Genomic DNA, 19,534 nt, shown 5'->3' with positions numbered 1-19,534 from the left:
TGGGAGGAAGGGCGGGATATAAATCAAATAATAAATATATAAATAATAATTTTTTAGCTTCCCAATGCTGCTGAAAAACTTGGTAACCTCTGAATAAAGGAAGCGTTGCTCAACTCTTCAAGGATTTGTCAATTTCCTCTGCAATGCATTGCAAGTGGTTCAGCAGATTTTAAAAACAAATTCTTTTGCTAATCATCCACCTCTTCTGTTTCTAGCTCTAGTTAAAAAAAAGATGACGACAAAAACAAAAGACCCCAAATGGCACGTGTGGCTGAGCTGGGATTTGAATTCAGCGTTAATAGATATTACAAGAGCTGGTATAGCACAGTGGGGAGGAGAGCCTGGCTGGGAGTCCAGAGTCTGTGAGTTCAAATCCCCACTTGTGTCTCCTGGGTATAAAGAGCCAGCTAAAGATCACCCACAGTGAGTGGCTCTGGGGTTACCTGCCCTGCCACCTGTGCAGCCGTGGGCAAGCTGCATAGTCCCAAGGAGCCCAGTTGCCGACAAGGAAAGGGCTGGCTTGTGCAGCTGTGGCAAGCTGAGCAGGCCCTAGCCAGCTGGGGAGGACTAGCCTCAGAGGGAGCCAATGGTAAACCCCCTCTGAATACCACTTACCATTAAAACCCTATTCATAGGGTCGCCATAAGTCGGGATCGACTTGAAGGCAGTCCATTTCCATTTTTAAACAGATATTACTGCAATTTTCAATCCACTACCATTATGGCCTACTGCAGCCTTCTCCAAACTGGCGCCCTCCCCCCACACTGATTACGCCTGATGGGAACTGTAGTCCAAAAAAATCTGGAGGATACCAGGTATGTCTATGTGTATATGTATATAGGCATACATACATACTACTTAAAGTGCAAAATTTTTAAGCATTTTTCATAAAACACAGTAAGATCTTTGAAAAAATAAAATAAAATCTGTATCACATTTAAACCAAAACCACAAAGAAATACAGAAATAAAAACAGAGAATACATCAATAATTAATCTTATGAACTAGAGAAAGGCAACATAATTAGATGGGTCTTCAGGAGGCGTCAAAACTTGCCACTGTTTCCACCTCATCAACAGCACGTAGGAAGGTGTCTCAGATAATACGTGCCACTATTGAAAAGGCCTGCTTTCAAGATGTCATAAGATGGCATTCTGTCAGTAGTAGTGTGATCAGCAAAACAGCCTCCTTGAAATATTGGCCAGGGATATAATAGAGAAGGCAGTAGGTATTATTATTATTATTATTATTATTATTACCCCCCCCGCCCTTTTTCCAAAGCTGGAACTCAGGGCGGCTTACAAATAAAAACAAATACATATAATAAAAACATACAAAAACCTGCATTTAAAATTGAAATTAAACTATATACGACATTAAAACATTTAAACATACACTTAAAATGGTTAAAAACAGTTTAAAGATAGTGCAATTAAGGCAGTAAAACAATACCGTATACTGATCTCAAGTTGTTTAGGGCTTTATACATCAGCAACAACACCTTGACCATGGCTCAGTAGCTAAAAGGCAGCCAGTGCAGTTCTTTCAGCACAAGTGTGATGTATATAGCTATGGGCTACACTGAGCACCCTAGCTGCTGCACTCTGCACCAGCTACAGCTTCCAAACCAAGCACAGCAACAGCCCCACATACGGTGTATTACAGTAGTCTAACTGTGATGTTACCCATAAATGGACCACAGTAGCTAGGTTATCCATATCCAGAATGGGTGTAGTTGTCATACCAACTGAAGTTGGTAGTGGACACTCCATGCCACTGAGGCCACCAATGACAAAGATGACTGCAGGAACACCACCAGACTATGTGCTTATCCCCTCAGAGGGAAAGCAACCCCATCCAGAACAAGTAAACAACCCAATTCCTGGACCTGAGAATCACTCAGCAAAATGCTCTCAGTCTTGTCAAGATTCAGCTTCATTTTATTATCCCTCATGAGCCATGACTGCCTCCTGGTTGATGGAGGGTGGTCTACTGCAACAAGGTATACTGGGGGAGGACTGTTTCTATGAAGAGTTCACTGAATGAACTCCCCTAATCTAAAGAATTGTCCACATTTACACTTTGGCCTTGCCAACTTCTCCATGCAGCCCCCCAAGGGTTTACTATGAGTCAACGTAGCCCTCAATCTGAAAAAGGTTAGGCAGCCCTGCTTTACGTACTCAGGTAGCCTCTGTTTGCTTGGGACCACCCCTACTGTGGTGGATCAGTTTCTATAGTAAAGCACTACTGCTAATTTGCTGTGAAAAAGAAATGTCTGGATGCATTTTAAACATTTTGCAAGTATGCATATACATTCATGCAGTACTATTTAGTGTTCAGTCCCCTCCAGGTCTCTAGAACAAGGATGAGCAACCTGGTGCTCTCCAGCTGTTGCTGGACTCCAACTTTGATCAACTGCAACCAGCATGGCCAATGGTCAGAGATAATAGGAGTTGTAGTCCAGCAACATCTAGACGGCCACAGGTTCCCAATCCTTGCTCTAGAACAGCCTTTCCCAACCTTTGGGTCACCAGATGTTGCTGGACTACAACCCCCATCAGCCCCAGCCAGCATGGCCAATGACCAGGAATTATGGGAACTGTAATCCAGCAACATCTGAGGACCCAAAGGTTGGGAAAGGCTGCTCCAGAAGTTAAAACTTGAACAGCACAATTCTATACATGTCTACTCAGAAGTAAACCACATTGAGTTTAATGGGGCTAACTCCCAAGTAAGTTGGTGCAGGATTGCAGCCTGAGTGGGGCAGAAGCATTTTGATTCTAGCACACATGCGTGTAAATTTATTTATTTATTTATTATTCGATTTATATCCCACCCGCCCTCGCAGTAGGAGCCCAGGGCGGCAAAATACACATATGTGGACACAAGCCATCAATGCGCACCTCCTTCCCTTCTATTTCTTCCATTAACCAATAGCAAATGTTGGCGTTTGAAGTCCCTGCTGTACTCCAGCGCGAGATAAAACATCAAAGGAGAAACAAGGACAGGCTGAGTTACGGAAGACTCATAAAGCAGCTGGAGAAAAGCCCTCAATGAAGAGTAGTAAGGACAAGGGCTCTGGAACTTATAGTCACTGGTGTAAGAATTAGTCTTACAAATACACATGCCCCTATTTCAACATTGTAAGAGGTGCAAATGAGAGCAATTTCCAGCCCTCATGGGGAGAGGGGTTGGTGGGGTGAAGAGTCATATGTATATTGTGTAGTCTGCCCTGGAAAATTTCATTCGAAGGGTTGGATACATGTTTCTAAATAAATCCTCCTCCTGTGTTTACTGTCTGCTAAGTTTACTTTAGCTTTTAAAGACTCTCAGCTTAGTGTTTCGTTCAAACCAGTGTGAACGGAATTCTGATTTTATCATATTTAGTGTGTTTGGGTTGCTGTGTTTGTTAAAATACATTGTTTGCAGTGTTCATTATAATGGGGAAGCATATTTGTTTGAATGTTCTCCTAAGAGTTTGTCAGAAGAGATTGTGGTTTGTGGTTAGCAAGTTTCCGGAGCCACAATTAAGGCAACTCAGTGTTAAAAAGAGGAACTGATGCAAGAATGTTTTCTTAGGAGAAGACATATATGCTGGAAATGTATTGTGTGAAGTGTTGATCATTATTCCTTTTTGAGATGTTTTTGGATGTCTTGTTATGTACCTTAAATGTGTCAAAACAACGTGAGAAGGGCATAAAAAACCCTTCCTCTTTTTATGTGGATGAACAAAAACAGTCCTTAGACACATAGGCCAGATACCAGCCCCCAGGGGAGGATACCAGGGCAGCGATTGGCACAAGGGGGTCACAAGGCACAATGTATGTATGATGTATTAATCATTATAAAAAGCAATGTATTCCTGTTGATTGGCAGAGTGAAGTTTGAGAGAGCTTCCTCTCCCATTATGCATACTGGTATCTTTTGTTATTGATCAATAAACCTCTCTCTTTTGGAGCACAGTCTTGGTCTGGAAAGTTTTTCCTTGAACACCAGAAATCGTAGTTTAAAACAAACTCTAGCTAGGTTCATAAGCCAGTCCCAGAGAAGGAGGAGGTGGAAGTGTGTAAGCCTGGCGCATCCCTCCAGTTTGCTGGTGGTAGCCCATGTAGCATTAAATCATGGTTTAGTGCATATAGTACAAAACCATGGTTTAGCATTAAATATGCTAATGCAGCTGCTGTCTGGAAACCCAACTAAATGACAGTACAGGATTTGGGGGAAGCAGGGACATAGGCAAGACTCTCAAGAGATGGAGGAATAGAGGGAGGATGGACCAAAGTGGGGGAAAGGTGGGTAAAGGCATCTGGGAAAGGCATCTGGGCCTGGTACTCAACCATCCACTCAGCTACAGCCCATCTTTATGCCCCAGTTCTCACACACAATGCTATGGGAATGTAAATTTGAGATGCTGAGGAATGTTGTAACCTACTTTATACCAGGGCAGATTACTTGTCTATTTGGACTAGGAGTTGTTAGCACGGTGCCCTCCAGATGTTGCTGTGCTTCAGCTCTCATCAGCCCCCATCCTCCTTGGCCAACGGTCAGGGATGATGGGAGTTGTCGTCCCAACAACTTCTGGATGGTACAATAATCTAGATCATTATTGTCTACACTGACTGACTGACTGACTGCAGCTCTCCAGTTCCAAGAAGCAGCATTTTACATCATCTGCTACTACCCAATACATTTAACTGGAGATGTCAGGGACTGAACCTGCACTTTACACATGGAACACATGTGCTCTACCACTGAGCTACTCACCTACCAGTCAGAGCTTGTGACTGAATGTATTCACACTTTGAACTTCTTTAGTATCAGACATGGCATTTGCAGGGGTCACATACTCAGCAGTTCCAGAGATGTTTTACCACATCCTAACTTCAATGGCTCGCTTGCACCTTGATTACGTTTTGCAGAAACCTGTCTTCAGAGGGTTTTCCAGGTTTATGTCCAACAGTATTGAAAAAGCTGCACAGTCTGAGTGCTTGAGGCAGAACTAAATTACTTTTTCTTCTGTCGTGGTGATTTTTTAAAAATGTTCCACAACTCCCAATTTTCAATAAGCCACTCCCCATTTTCCCCCCTCTTAAATGTCCTACCTATGCATAGCCACTCCTTGGTACTAGGAAGAAAAGAGACACTCCTTTTCTCAGGGCAGACCCAAGGCTTTTTGCTACCTGAGGTGGAGCAGCAAGTGGCACCCCCTTCCCAAAGTCAAGGTTAGGGATGGAAGGATCTGTCACTTTCGGTTCTCTCCGTTTTTTGTTTTTTTCCAGTCCGAAATTCAGTTCTTCACATTTCTGCAGCAATCTATATAAAAGCTGTAGTGCAAATTGCGCCTAACAACACACACACTTTGGTGTGCAGTTTTGACTAAGGTACACATTTTTGTAAGCAATTTTGTATGTTATTTTCACTAATATATTCATCTTTATGCAGAAATTTCCCTAGTAGATGCAATTTTGTAAACACTGGCTTGAGAACTGCATTGCAAAATTCAGATAAGTGCTAATTTTGAAGAATAGCTGTGTTTCAGTTCTCATATTGTTTTGCAATTTGTGAATTTAATAGATTCCTCTTTAAATGCGAACTGAACCACATCCACCCCCCAGTCAAGGTGCACAGTACCAAGGGCTGATGAAGTTATTTTAGACACCCAAGGAAGAAAATTCCCCAAGCATCTCTCTGTCTCCCTGGCAGTAAAAATACAACAATAATACATTAAATGCTTCTCAATTTGCTGCCCTTTCATGACACCCTATTCAGCTGCCTAAGGCAGCTGCCTCACTTTGCCTAATAATAGGGCAGACCTGTTTTTGTTTCCTCCCCTTGTACAACGTAGTTTTTCCACTGCTCTAAGTGCAACTGGAGGAGGCCACTCTAGGCCAGCAATGGAAGGGCTATTTGGGGCTTCAGATCCTTTGGACAATGCTGATGTTATGTTATGAACAACGCAGAGGATTATTTCTTTAAATGAGCTGTCTGCACTGATATTTGTCTGAACAGGTTAGGAATCCCCTAGCTCTGTGAAAATCAGTTTGGCTCTAGCAAGCTGAAAAGACATGCACTCTATTATGTTTTCATAGCAGACTGGCTCTATAGATAGGAAATCATTTCACAAGTAAAGCAGTAAGTGCAGTTTTTCAGACTGTGTTTGCACACATGTCTGTATGCTTTGTTTGCATAATTCACTCTCTTACAAAGGACAATGAAAGAATACAAAAGGTTTGTAGACCCCTCTTATTTTGGAACTACCAAATTTGACAATATGCTGTTAAGTTTGTACTGCTATGAATCTCTCGGCTCCACCATCTGTCATACTGTGCTTTAAATATTAATGGGTGCTTTTTAAAAAAAGAAGTAAATTTAATTTTTGAATAATAGTTTAAATAATACAATGGCTTGGATCTTGAATTCCACAAGAAGAACAAAGCTTATAGAAGGGGACTTTCCCCATCCTTTCCACTTCACTGTAGCCACCTGCACCCCCACCCTTACCCCAAAATAAGTCTCACTGGAGGATTGGAAACTCTGCTGGGCAGTTTGAGATGCAGGGCAGGCCCAAGATATTTTGCTGCCTGAGGCACAGGACAAAATGGTGCCCCCCATTCCACATACAGACGCCAAAGGGACTGGCAGCTGAATCTTATGTCAACACTGGCAGTAAGACAGCATTCCCTACTACACCTGAAGGCAGCATGCGAGCTTGGGGGGCACATGGCAGGCCACGTGGTGCCCACACCTCTGCCGCCCAACACCTTGCTGCCACTTGCACACTACTCCACCTGGCACCTGATCCCTGTCTGCTCAAACAAATGTTGCGATGAGATGGAACCAGCATGCATCATGCCAGCAGAGAATGCATATGTATGTGTGATGCCTTCTGGAGTGCAGGGCATCAGTGGTGCCTGGTGGCTCCATGTCAGTGGGGCAGTGGAATCCACTCCAGGTTTTAGTGCCAATGTTGAAAGTTCAGACTAAAACGGATACCACTGCCCCACTGACATGGAGCCACCAGGCACCACTGCATGGGATAAAATTCCTGCTTTTTTGCCTGCTCGCTCAGTCAAAGGGCCTTTGTCCACACAGTAGTGTCTATGACACAATGGGAGTAGGTGTTTGGACAAGACAGATGGACCAGCCCAGGCCAGCAATGAACATGCACTGCCATCTCCAGTGCACTGGCTCAGGTGACTAGGAACAGCAGGGGAGTCAGGAGGACCAGCTGACTCCAACCATCGATAGTATCTGCAACCAGAGACAGCCACCTCACTTTGCCTGATGGTAGGGCTGGCCCTAGTGGGATGGGATGCAGGGGACTGCTGGGAAGAGGGGGAGGGCCCCAAAAATCAAGCAGCATCAGGAGCTTCTTTTTCAAGTCAAAATAGATTTTTTGGGGGGGGGGTTCATCAGAACCACAGTACTGGAGGAAAGGCTTAAACCCCTCTCCACATGTGCCACAGTCTACATCAGAATTGGGTCTCCCAGGGACTGATATTTAGAGAGGCAACAGCGAAGGGCGATGGAGTCCCACCGCCAATGGCTTTTATAGGGTAATCTTCCCTTGGTTGGTGGTTACAAAGCATGGGAATGCACAGAAAATACAGGAAACCCCCCTCCCTTTTATTATGCTGCCTCCCTTGTTATTTGACCGGGACTTGGATGCCAGTTATCAATATGACCCAGGGACCTACGTACATCAGGCCACCGCCACCTCTTGTGGTGGAAAGCGCCGGGCCGGCTGGAGCCAGGGAGGAACTGTGGCCTCTCAGCAGGCCCGTTGTTGTGGCCTATCCTGGAGGACGTCAGTTCCTGTGATGATCTTTTGGTGTTTTCGGAGGCGGTTTGGAGGCCCAGGAAGCGCCCCTGCACCGGCCACCACCCTTTCATACAACCTTCATCCACTTGCCTGATATCAGCGGCGTTTACACTCTGGCCCCTTCGCCGAGGCTTCTCTAAGAAGAACTGCTCTGTTAGTTTTGTTTTTTAGAGGCTGGTTGTTCCGCCCCTCTCCTCACTGGAATTGCTGGATGCTGGGGTTGGGGGAGATGCTGGTTTTTGATCTTGTAAATGGACTATCTCCCACACTGGTTTTATGCCAGGGTGGGAAGACTTACATCAGGAACTCCTATCTCTAGTTACACCTCAGACCATACAGGCGAGAAGCCTATTATTGAAACTGAGTTGCCTCTACCTTGTTGTTTAGTTATCATGTATTGTTACAGTTTTTATTGTTTGCTTTCTGATATTCTGTTGTTTTATATGTTTTGTTATGTACATCGCTCAAAGTGGCTGGTAAATCCAGCCAGATGGGCGATTAATAAATTGAATAAAATAAATAAATAAATAAAATAAATAAATAAGAGCGTTTAAAAAATGACACACAGAACTTTCAGTGATGCATTCAGTATCATGTGTAGGTGTCACCCACAATACAGGGAGGCAGTTACTTTGCACAACTGTGTAGCTTACAAAGTTGTTTCTCAGACTTACATCCAAACGCACATCTGGCCACCCAAACATTACAAGCGCTACCCATGTCTTCAGGCATGTTACCAAGGGTTTCTACAGACCTCCTTAAGTATGTGCTAAGGAAAAATTGATTGCAAGTTGTTTTTAAGTTTTTCTGTTGGGTGTTCCCCATCTTCTAGGAAGATGAGCCTTCAGTCAGAAAACATGCTGAACACAATCCACCCATAAGCCCCCCTCATGCAAGCCCCAATAAACTGAACAGGAGGCAAGTAAAAACCATTGTTTGCACAAAGCTTATTCACTTCAGTGGGGAATTGTGCAAGGGAATTCAAATAGTAATGCAATAAAATACAGTGTGAGAAATAAAGGAAGCAATAAAAACACAATTAAATATCAATATGAATATCTAATATGGACATGCCACAACCACCTAAATGAAGCTTGTGGACAACTGGTGGTCCATAGATCACAGTTTGAGATCCCCTGTAGGAAAACACACCTATACAATACACTGACAATAATAGCATATAAAATATAAATGTGAAAGGGCAGTATAGAACATGGACCAGAAGACTGAAATGGATTAAACAGAAGCAGCCACGTAAGAGCAGTTGTTTGTACTGTATAAGGAATTGCCTTGGTGGAATCTTCATCATGAAGTGACACACCTTTATTCATGATGTTACAATGAGAGAGATACATATTCATTCCCTTTAAGACTTTGAATCATGCAACTCCATTTTTGTTTCAATTCCTTGTTCTGCTATCATGTTCCCTACTGCTGTCTGAACTGAAGGGTTTCTGGTTTATGAATTAAACCATGAATCAGAGGGATACATCATACATATGGGACACAAGCTCCCTTCTCCCTTTTGGTCTTCTAAAACTTTTATATCTGAGTTTTCCACGAAAGGAAATAATCTTATCTACTCCTCTACTTTCAGCTTTTGTTCTTATCAGCATTATCCAAAGTTCTAAAAAAATGTTTACACTTCATGCAAGCCTCCTAAACGTGATTATTCTGTTAACATAAGATAGCTTTGTATCGTTCAGCAATAAATGACACCACATCCAAGAGCATCCACGAATTTCTGTTCATTAAAAGTAACCTCTAACTAGTGCTAATAACAACATGCTGTCAATATCTCACAGTGTTAAAGCTGCAATCCTATGCACATTTATCTTGCCGTAAGCCCCGCTGAACACAGTTCAGTGTCTGAGTAAACATGCAGTTGCCTCCAAGATCGAGTTAATGCATCTATATTGTGATGTAAGTAAGGTTATATCACAGCAAGCTTTGCAACTGCTAAACTTGACAGATCAAAGCATCTTGCATTGCAAGATCACTCCTCTGCAGTACAGACAGTGTATGACCAGATGCAACAAGGACTAAAGAGCTCCTGTAACTTGGTATAAGGGAATTTGTGCAACTTGTCATGCAGGGATGAGAAAAGTTGCAACTGCTGAAATGTCCTCTTCTAAACAATGATTAAAATGAGCAGGAGCTCTGTTTCATTGCATCTGGTCACTCTAATAATAAGCTGTGCATAACCTGAGCTGCTAGTTTGAAGAAGGGCTCTTTGTATGTGGAGCTCAGCATGACATATCTTAAAAGAGGCAATTCTGTTTAGAATTTACCCACAACAGCATGGTCAATGGAGTCCAACAACACCTGCAGGGGCCTGTCTTAGAAATCAGGGGAAATAAATGGTGGACACAGTAGTAAGCTGCATAAAGGAACAAGGAAATATTAACCTAGCTTCCTAAGATGACTAATAATACAAAATTGTCGGAAGGCAGAGCTGGGGTCCCAATCCCAGAGCTGGATCCCGGAGAGTTGGGAGAAGAGTATTCGGATGGATGGCAGAGGGAAGGGGGAGGAACTTCCCCCCTTTGGAGCGAAGACGAAACAGAGGAACTGCCAGTGATAAGGTCGCTTAGCAACGGGGAGCCTGAGCCCTCCCTGGACATTCTCACGCCTCCCCCTCTTTCAGGCTCCGAGCAAGAGGGGAAAGAGGGAGGGCTGCTCACAGCCGAAAGGCGGGGAGGCAGTTTACCATCAGCCCCTCCCCTATCCCCCATCCTGGAATCGGAAACTTCAGAAGAGGAGGGGGTGATGCTTCCCCCCTCACCGCGCACACACAGACAGCTGAAAAGACAGGAGAGAAGGGGGGGAAGGCGGGCAGTACCTGAGGGGCAGTTAAGGAGGAGCGAAAGATTGCGCGCCCATTTGGCCCCTTCTTAAAGAACAGGCGGGAAGAAGTCCCTTGCTCTGTCAACTTTCTCCCAATGCCGCAGGACCTGTATCCCTGTATTGCTTCATGAGAAAACGCAGTCTTTGTTTGGACATTACCCTAATAAAACACGAATTAACTACAATCGTTGGTCTGGTTCCTGAGTCACATCCTGGGCCTGACAAAAATTGAGTTTAAGTCTATAAAATATAATACCACAATTAGTTAACAGAACAAAAAAAGTAACTTTAATTTCCTCAGATGAATGGTGTATATATAAAGATACAAAAAAAAACAAAAATATGTCAAGAAATAAAATATCTAAAATCTCATTACTATAAACATATCTATGGAATTATATCCAAATACCAGTTGATATAGGCAGCTCTAGTGTGACAAACCAAAACACATAACAGTTATATATATTGTAGACCAAATGTGTTTCCACCTGTGTTCAACATAAATATACAATTCAATCTTGTCAAAATATTAACAGTGTGCTGTTGTATCAGTGTATTGTATTCTGATCTATCTTCACCTAAGAATATATTTTGGATGATGAATCTTAAATGGGTTGCCCAATCTGAATTTGGCAGTCCCTATCATTCCAGACAGGGTAGAACACATTTGGTCTACAAGATGACTGTTTGTTATATGACCTGTCTTGGTTTGTCACACTAGAGCTATGTATATCAACTGGTATTTGTATTGTTGATATATTTTTGTGGTTTTTGTACATTTATATATACACCATTTGTCTGACGAAATTAAAGTTGAAAAATGTTGGTCTATTAACTAATTTTGGTATTGAATTTTATAGACTTACACATACTAACCCAGTTTTATATTGTTGTTCACAGTTGTAAACTGCCCTTGGCAATGTCTGCACATAGAACAGCAGCTAGCATTACTCTTGACCATTAATAAATATTAGAGCAGAAGTAAATTGCAATAGAGATACAGAAAGTATGATCATGGCCCACTGTAAGCAATGGAAGTCATGCCACTGATTTTAGTGGCAGATGGGCCATTATTGCTCATTACATGTGCTGATTATTGTTTCACGCTTGCTAAACTTGATGGGAAGGGATAAGGAGTTCTAGTCCTTACCCCAATCCTTACTCCTTCTGCCTCACACCTCACCATCCCATCCATCACTTAAGTCAAGTCTGGGTATTGCCACCGTTAAACACTGAGCCCACAGGCTGCACTTTCATTTCCCTCAGACAACAGAGTTTCAATGGGAGAAAGAAAGGACACGAATTAAAAGACACAATTAAACCTTGCCCTGGTGATCCGACAATGTGACATGAGAAGCAGGCTTTGCCTCCTTTCAGCTGTGTCCCAGATTGCTGCACGTCCCAGGAGATATTGAGAACTAAGCCAGACCATACATGGATGGCCCTGTGCTCCAATTCTTGTTCACACAAGAGAGTGAGAGAATATTGGGAGAGTGGGGCACAATGGAGGGAGCTTGAATTTATATATACACAGAGATTGATTTATATTGTTCCACTGTACTGCATCCAGACTGTGCTCTAGACATGAAGAGAAACCATGGCTTAGTTAGCACACACAAGAAATGTGCAGACTCCCAGAAAGGGATTCACAGCCGTTTGCTCCTTCTCAGTTATTTTGCTGCTGTGCAGTGGTTTGGCTTAGCACATCGTTTGAACCCAGGGCTTGTGGTTTAGCTCTTCTCAAACAGACCCACAACCTGTAAACCATATGACAAATCTTGGTTACAGCTTGTGGTTTGTCATTACAGAGAGAAACCACAAGCCCTGGTTCAGATGCTAAGCCAACCCATGGTTTAGTTCAGCACAGAGGAGCAAAGTGGCTGTAGTCTCCTCTCCAGGATCCTGCACATTTGCTCATTCACACTAAGCTATGGTTAGGCTTAGTGCTATGCGTGAATGGGGCCATTATAACAAACAGGAAACAGTGTGAAAAATGTGCCCTGCCTTGTAAAATACCCCTTTGTGTCCTTTAGAAGTGCCTTAAAATATCAGGTAACGTGAAGTCCCCTTTGGGCTAACGGAATGATTCTAGACAGCTACGTCAGTTTGGTTCCCTTGATTTCAGCATTCTGTACCTCAGCTTGTTTTGATTCTAGTTTTGCCTCCAAGGTTTATAACGGAAGTGTGCATCTCTGGGAGGAGGACAGTCATACATAATAATGCAAGCAAAGCTGAATCCCACTGAATGTTAACACACATACTGCAGCCCTGCACTTTTGGTGTGCATGGATCTAAACATCATAACTCCTTTCCCATTCTGGAGATCTCCGGATTTTTTGACAGACAGGAGAGGCATTTGGTTGGGCACCTGTTTTAAAAAAAACTATCCCAGGGAGGCTGATGCATCATCTTTGTTGCATCTTCTGCCTGAAGCTTTCTGTAAACAAGCAGTGACATGAATGAAATCTCCCCAGCAAAAGACTGTGTTGCACTGCTCCCACCAAACAGGCACTGGCTGGCCAAACCACCGCAAACATAATGAAGGTTTATTTATTCTCTTTCTCTCTCAGCTTCAGTTACACTTCTAACATTTCCTGTGGAAAAATGAAGACATGGGGGGGGGCGTGTGTGTGTGTGTATAATATGCAGCCCAAACATACGAGAAGCTTCTACAAAAATATACATGGAAGGAGAAAAAGAGACTTATGAAGTTCACTGCAGATGTTATTGTAAATAATGCTCAGAGCTGTCCCCTCCCCAAATCTATCTACCCAGTGCCTAAGAGCTCTTCCCCCCTCCAATCTAGTATAGCTGCAGTCCGGAGGGAGGGAAAGAGGGAGAGCTGGAGCCACATATGTTTTTTATCCTTATCTCCACACATACCTACAGAAAAGAAAAAGGCAGGAATATCAGAAACTTCCCCGTCTCCATTGCCAGTCCTTAAGAAAACTGTGCACATTTTGGGAGAGGCATAGGGGGATGGGAAATACTGCTGGTCCCCATCTCTTCCCCCTTCCCTCACATCCCTAGAAATGTATGATTCAAACCTTATGGAGGATATACAGCAGCCCAGTGCTTTGCACACAGATGTCTAGGGATCAATGGGAAAGGAGGGGTTGGTGGAAAGAGGGTCAACGTTCAGCAGAGTCTGGTGTCAATCCGAGATTCACAGGTCACATCCGCACTATACATTTAAAGTGCATGGCTTTCCGCAAAGGATCCTGGGAATCCTGGGAACTGTCATCTGTTAAGGGTGTGGGGAATTGCTGCTCAGTGAGAAAGAGGGTCAACGTTCAGCAGAGTCTGGTGTCAATCCGAGATTCACAGGTCACATCCGCACCATACATTTAAAGTGCATGGCTTTCCGCAAAGGATCCTGGGAATCCTGGGAACTGTCATCTGTTAAGGGTGTGGGGAATTGCTGCTCAGTGAGAGGTAAACTACAATTCCCAGGATTCTTTGGGGGAAGCCGTAACTGTTCAAGTGCTACAGATATGCTTTAAATGTGTGGTGTGGATATGACCTCATTCTCTGCACGTTCCATTAGAATTGTTTAAAGAGTTTTTTAAAACAACAACACCTTGGAATTCAGATGGGGGCTGGAGAAAGGTAGATTTTTAAAAAGAATCGTACCATCACCACCATCCCACACTGAAAAAAACCCTGCTCCACAGCTTCAAAATGAGGAGGACCCAGGAAGAAGCTGGAATTATGAAGCATCCAAGGGCTGAGGCTTCCTCATCATTGCCTCAAGCCCAAACCTTGCCCTCAGTGAGCCAATAAGGAGGAAAAAGAAAGAAGGCACTGGATTGACTGACTTTGCCCTGCAGATGGAGGGGCACCTTCAGCTTTCCTTGTGCTATGTTTATGTGCTCATGAGAATGACTGTACTTTTAACATATGTGAATCCAGTTTTTAGAATCCATTGAGGGATGCATTCACATTTCAATATCATCATGTGTTTCCCATGTCACATGTCCAAGAGGCATGCTTGACCTGAAGCACTTTGTTGGCCTGCCATCTTTCACTGTAAACCATAGAGTTGCACACTTCCCTAGACTAGGCAACCAGGAAACCTCTGGCAGGAAACATGGTGGCCATTACGGCAGGGAAAGCTGTGCATAAAATACCTCTCAGTGGTGGCTGGTAGAGGTAGGGAGGCCAACAATAGGTGAAGCCAGAGACAATGACAGGCAGAGCCAACTAATCTTGTCCCCATCCTCCTCCCTACTGAGTTCTATAAAGGGCACACAGAGACTAAGGAGGAAGCTGACAACCAGAGCCACCCCTACCCCGGACTGGGTATAACTAAGGTGGTGGCAAGGGGGAGGGCTGACTGAGGGTAGACTAAGCTTGGTGGGACAGTGCCCCATTCACCCCAGTGCACTGGCCTCCACTGGTAACTTTGCAATTACCTCACTTGTGAAGAGAGATTGAGTAGCTCAGTTAGAGCAGTACCAATGAAGATTGATCAGTGATATGACTAAAGCCATTCTGAAGTCATTTGTGTGAAGGCTCTGAGAAGCGGAGGGTTGGCACCTTTCCACCACTTGAGCTCAAGATTCCTTTTCCTTCTGTAGTTTGCAAAACCTGCTCCTTCTAGCTGAGTGTGGCACACCTGGAAAATTGGCAAAATCCAGTGGGATTTGGTGCAACCACAGAGCCCAGAGCCCCAACAGTTGCTCATGTAACAGTGTTGTAATTATTTATTGTTTTATCCAGCTGTGCTTTATTGATCATTGTTTTGTGCATGCTTATTTAACAGTTTTGCTGATTTTATCAGTGTTCCACTGATAATTTTATTGGGTGCACCACTTAAGAGAGTTTTCCAATTCAGTCGTCTAAATGTAACATACTGAAGCTTTGAGGAAGCTTTGAGGAAGAGGAAGAAGGGTATGTTCTAGCAGTCAGTCGGTTTGCGAATGGGTAGATTTTAAAACAGATTCCTGAAACAATGCAATCAAAAGGATGCAAGAAATCTAGGATGGTATTAGGTAGGGGTGATGAAATCAACATAGGTGGAGTCATCCCTCACCCCCAGATTCCCAAGGGTAGGCTGTATAGGGTCCAAGAGGAAGACAGTGCTCCTGAGCTTTGAACCCCACACACCCCAAAAAGCCTTTCCTCATTGCAATGCTTTACAGGTAGGCATGGATGGACAACACTGCAGGGGTTTAGTACACAATCTCAGTAGCTGCACCATTAACAGGACAAGAGAAAACCTTTCAGGAGCACTCATGTGCCAAGTTCTTATCAGCACTACGGTTTAAGTGCTAGGTACAACATTTTACTTAGTGGGGGAAGCAGATGTAGACCAAGAACATAGGATACACCCTCCTTCAGCACTGTGCAAAGGATGCCTGAGCACAACACACAACCTTTAGCCCTGGGCCATATGAATGAGCACAGTGCAAGCCTTTCTCTTCGACTCTAGCACTGAAGAGAGTTACAGGTATGCACTGTACAGCCTTCTGCAACACTGATACTGTCAGAAGAAACAGAACACCACCTTCCCTAGAACAGTGCAACAGCTGAGCATGGCCCACATCTTGTCTATACAGCCCCTCCTCCAAAACCAACTACAGAATGCAGCTCTCCACGGAAATTGGGCACAAACTATAGCCCTCTCCAACAGCACTCAGAGTAGACATAAGCTACTGCTTTCCACAGCATCACAGAGGAGGAAGTCAGAGAAGACATCATTCTACATTTCCCTATACCACAAGTACTACTGGCAGGCACATAGCACAGCCACCTCCATTATGGGCAATTCAACAAGGTGAACAACCTTCTTATTTAACTTCTGCACACCAGGCAGAAATTGAACAGGTGCACCTTTCCCTGTATGGAGATTTAGTGATTAGCAACCACTAATTTGTATCTGTCGTACTACATAGAAGCCCTGTGAGGGATGAAATGTGGCAACCTTGGGAGAGCTGCTCATTCCATTGTTACAGGTAAGTAGAAATCAGGTTAAACTGTTGGTTTAACTTTTAACATCAGCATCAAGAGCATAGATGTAAAACCAATAACAATGAGAATGATATTCCAACAGTCCTTCTCCTCCCAAGAATGCCAAAATCTCTCCAGAAATGCCATTAATTTTCACAAAAGCAAATTGTGCAGCCTATGCACACCGACTCAGAAGTAAGTCCCACTGAATTCAATGGAGCTGACTCCCAAGTAAAACCAACAAAAGGGTCTTGTGATGCTTTCAATTTCATTTAAAGATTTACAGTACGATCCTCTACACCTTGACTCAGATACAAGTCTCATTGTTTCCAATGGGGCTCATCCCCCAATAAACCCGTATACCGGACTGCAACCTTAAATATGTCATAAGTTTTCATGGGCAAGAGTCCCTGCCTTCAGCGAGATCTAATCCACAAAAGCTGATGCCACAACAAATCTGTTCCTTTTGGAGGTGGCCCAGGATTCTCGTTAGGGCTTAGGTGCTACAAAACAACAGGGCTACTCCTCTGGAAGTTGTATGCATAAAGAATGCAGCCTAATCTTGACAACCGAACTTGCAGGAACAACTCCACTGTCAGTCGTAGTGGTCGTTGCCCACCAACAAACAAGATGTTTGGTATTCTTCTGTAAGGACCAGTGCTGAATACTACCAATAATGCTTTAAGTGTGTGCCTATCCCTTCCATTCTGTGGCCCTTGGAGGTACCCGGACAACCTCTCTCTCTCCCCCGGATGGGCAGGCTGCACACACGCACGGCAGCGCGCACAGCCTGCAGCCCTCCCCACCCGGTCCCTGACACTACGACAACAACAGGTGGGCAGGGCCCTGCGCAGCGCAGCGCCCGCCTGACTCACCGCTGGCGTTTTTCCCGCAGATGAGGTGCTGGTAAGGCTGCAGCAGACCCCACAATTCCGAGTCGTTGTTGACTGTCTGCTCCAGAGTCTCCGGCGTAAACTTTGGCGCTTCGTTGGCGGCGGCGGCGGTGGCGTTGCTGCTGCTGCTGCTCTCCCGGTCCTTGTTGTCTGCAGAAGCGGCGGCGGTAGCCGGCGCTCCACAAGCCGGGGGAAGTAGAGCGGCGGCGGCGGTAGCGCCAGAGCCGGCGCTAGAGCACTGACCCCTGTGGTGGTGGTGGTAATGGTGTAGTGGCGGCGGCGGCGGCAGCTGCTGCTGCGGAGGATTGTTTTGTTGCTGCTGTTGTGTCTGGGGGTGGGGGGGTGGCGCGGCGGCGCCGAGCTGCAGGACCCTGGCGCAGATCTCTCGGAAGAGGTTCTCCATGCAGGCGGTCAGGTAGATGGCGGCGTGCTCGTGGATGCGGACGGCCACGCGGCTGTCCACCATCCAGCGGTAGAACTTGCCCACCGAGAAGGTGAGGCCGCAGCGGGTCGACTTGCCTCGGCTGAAGCGGTCGCCGCCGCTGCTGCTCATGTTGTATAGGGAGAGGGCGCTGAGGGCAGCCGCCGTGCAGCTGGAAGCCAGGCTCCAGCCCAGGACGATCTGCATGGCGCTCTGGACCTCGTACCTGGTGCACTTGGCGAAGCGCAGACTCAGCCTCTGCGCCTCCCGGGCCAGCCTGACGAGCGCCCGGCTGACCAAGGTGGAGAGCCTGGCCAGGGCATCTTTGGAAAGGGGGGCGCCGCCGCCGCCGGCTCCTCCGCCTCCTCCTCCGCTGCTGCTGCTGACGGTAGAGGAGCTGGCGGCGCTGCTGGAGCTGGCTGCGGCCGCGGTGGCCACCGCCACCAGCCCCCTGGCCTCTTTGCGCTGCAGGAGGAGGAGAGCCGCCTCCACCTCGTCGAGGCTCCAGGGGACCTCCTCAAGGTCAGGCAGCAGCCTGGAGCAGTGCTGCTCGGGGTAGTCCAGCACTTCGGAGTCTTCCACCAGGACAGTGTTGACGGTGTCCAAGCTGTTGTGTCTACTGTGCATCGAGTCAGTTAGATGCTGCCAGCCGTTTCCTCCATAGGGGTAAGTCGCGTGGGGGGAATCGGAGCAGCACAGGGACAAATTGGAGGACCGGACAGAGTCTGCCGCACCACCATAACCTGAGTCGAGGGTCAGATCTTCCAGCGTCCTCACCACCGTCTTACCTCTCCGTGCCATCGCTGCACTTCATACTGCACCAGCAGGAAACTTTAAGAAGAGAAAGTAATAGACCTGCTCCTCCTCCTCTCCCTCTCAAGTACTATTTCGCAGCTTCCCTGCTGGGCACACGGAAAGAGCAAATCCTCCGGCGGGGGGGGGAATCCCCCAAAACGCGATCCGCCTTGGCAGGAGAACGAACGCGCGGCCGAAGGATAGTCGCGTCCAGTGCCTCTCACTCGCTCCCCAACTCCGAGCAACAACGACGGCCGCTTCGAGTCCCTCCTTCCGCGTCCGTTCCCTGGCTCCTGCACTGCACTAGCCCGCAGAACCCAAACCAAGACAGGGGAGGGGAGGCTGGCTGGGAGAAGAGGCGTGGCTATGCAAATCACATAAAAAGAGCCAATGGGAAGGCTGATGTCAATTTCATTGCTACCTTTCTGCCACCCAACATTCTCTCCCTTCGCAGTTGCGACGGCGGAGAAGCGTCACTTTATTCTAGTCAGTCTCTCTCTCGGAATTCGTAGCAGGAATCGGATCCGCAGCCTCCAGCCTTCTATTGACTCTCTCTCTTTCTCTCTCTCAAATTCTCTTTGGGTGTGTTTTACAGGAAGTGGGTGGTGGGCCTGTTTTGTCAGTCTCTCGGTCCCGCTCTAGGGCATTTGTTTTGCTTTGGAGGGAGGGGGAAAAGAAGAAGAACCCACAGGACAAATTTAGCTGATCCAAAATAGACGGTGGGAATGAGCAACAGCAGTGATTTTCGTTTGCGGGACAAGCCCTGCAAATTCCAGACTTGCGTGCATTTCTCTGAAGCAGGTA

General features: G+C 45.7%; 1 protein-coding gene across 2 annotated transcripts in view; it reads right to left on the bottom strand.

Annotated features, from left to right (window-relative positions):
- The window catches only part of ABTB3 (ankyrin repeat and BTB domain containing 3), a 326,024-nt gene extending 307,007 nt beyond the window's left edge, over positions 1-19,017 (bottom strand). For both annotated transcript variants that reach the window (XM_061638952.1, XM_061638953.1), the window contains exon 1: positions 17,497-19,017. In XM_061638952.1, coding sequence (XP_061494936.1) covers positions 17,497-18,736 — 1,240 coding nt within the window. In that variant the 5' untranslated portion in view covers positions 18,737-19,017. The remainder of the gene's footprint in view (positions 1-17,496) is intronic.
- Between the last annotated feature and the right edge of the window lie 517 nt (positions 19,018-19,534).

This window comes from Rhineura floridana, chromosome 8 (assembly GCF_030035675.1).
Source record: "Rhineura floridana isolate rRhiFlo1 chromosome 8, rRhiFlo1.hap2, whole genome shotgun sequence".
Taxonomy (NCBI): Eukaryota; Metazoa; Chordata; class Lepidosauria; order Squamata; family Rhineuridae; genus Rhineura; species Rhineura floridana.
The sequence above is the reverse complement of the archived record's forward strand: the minus strand, read 5'-3'. Positions and strand labels throughout refer to the sequence as shown.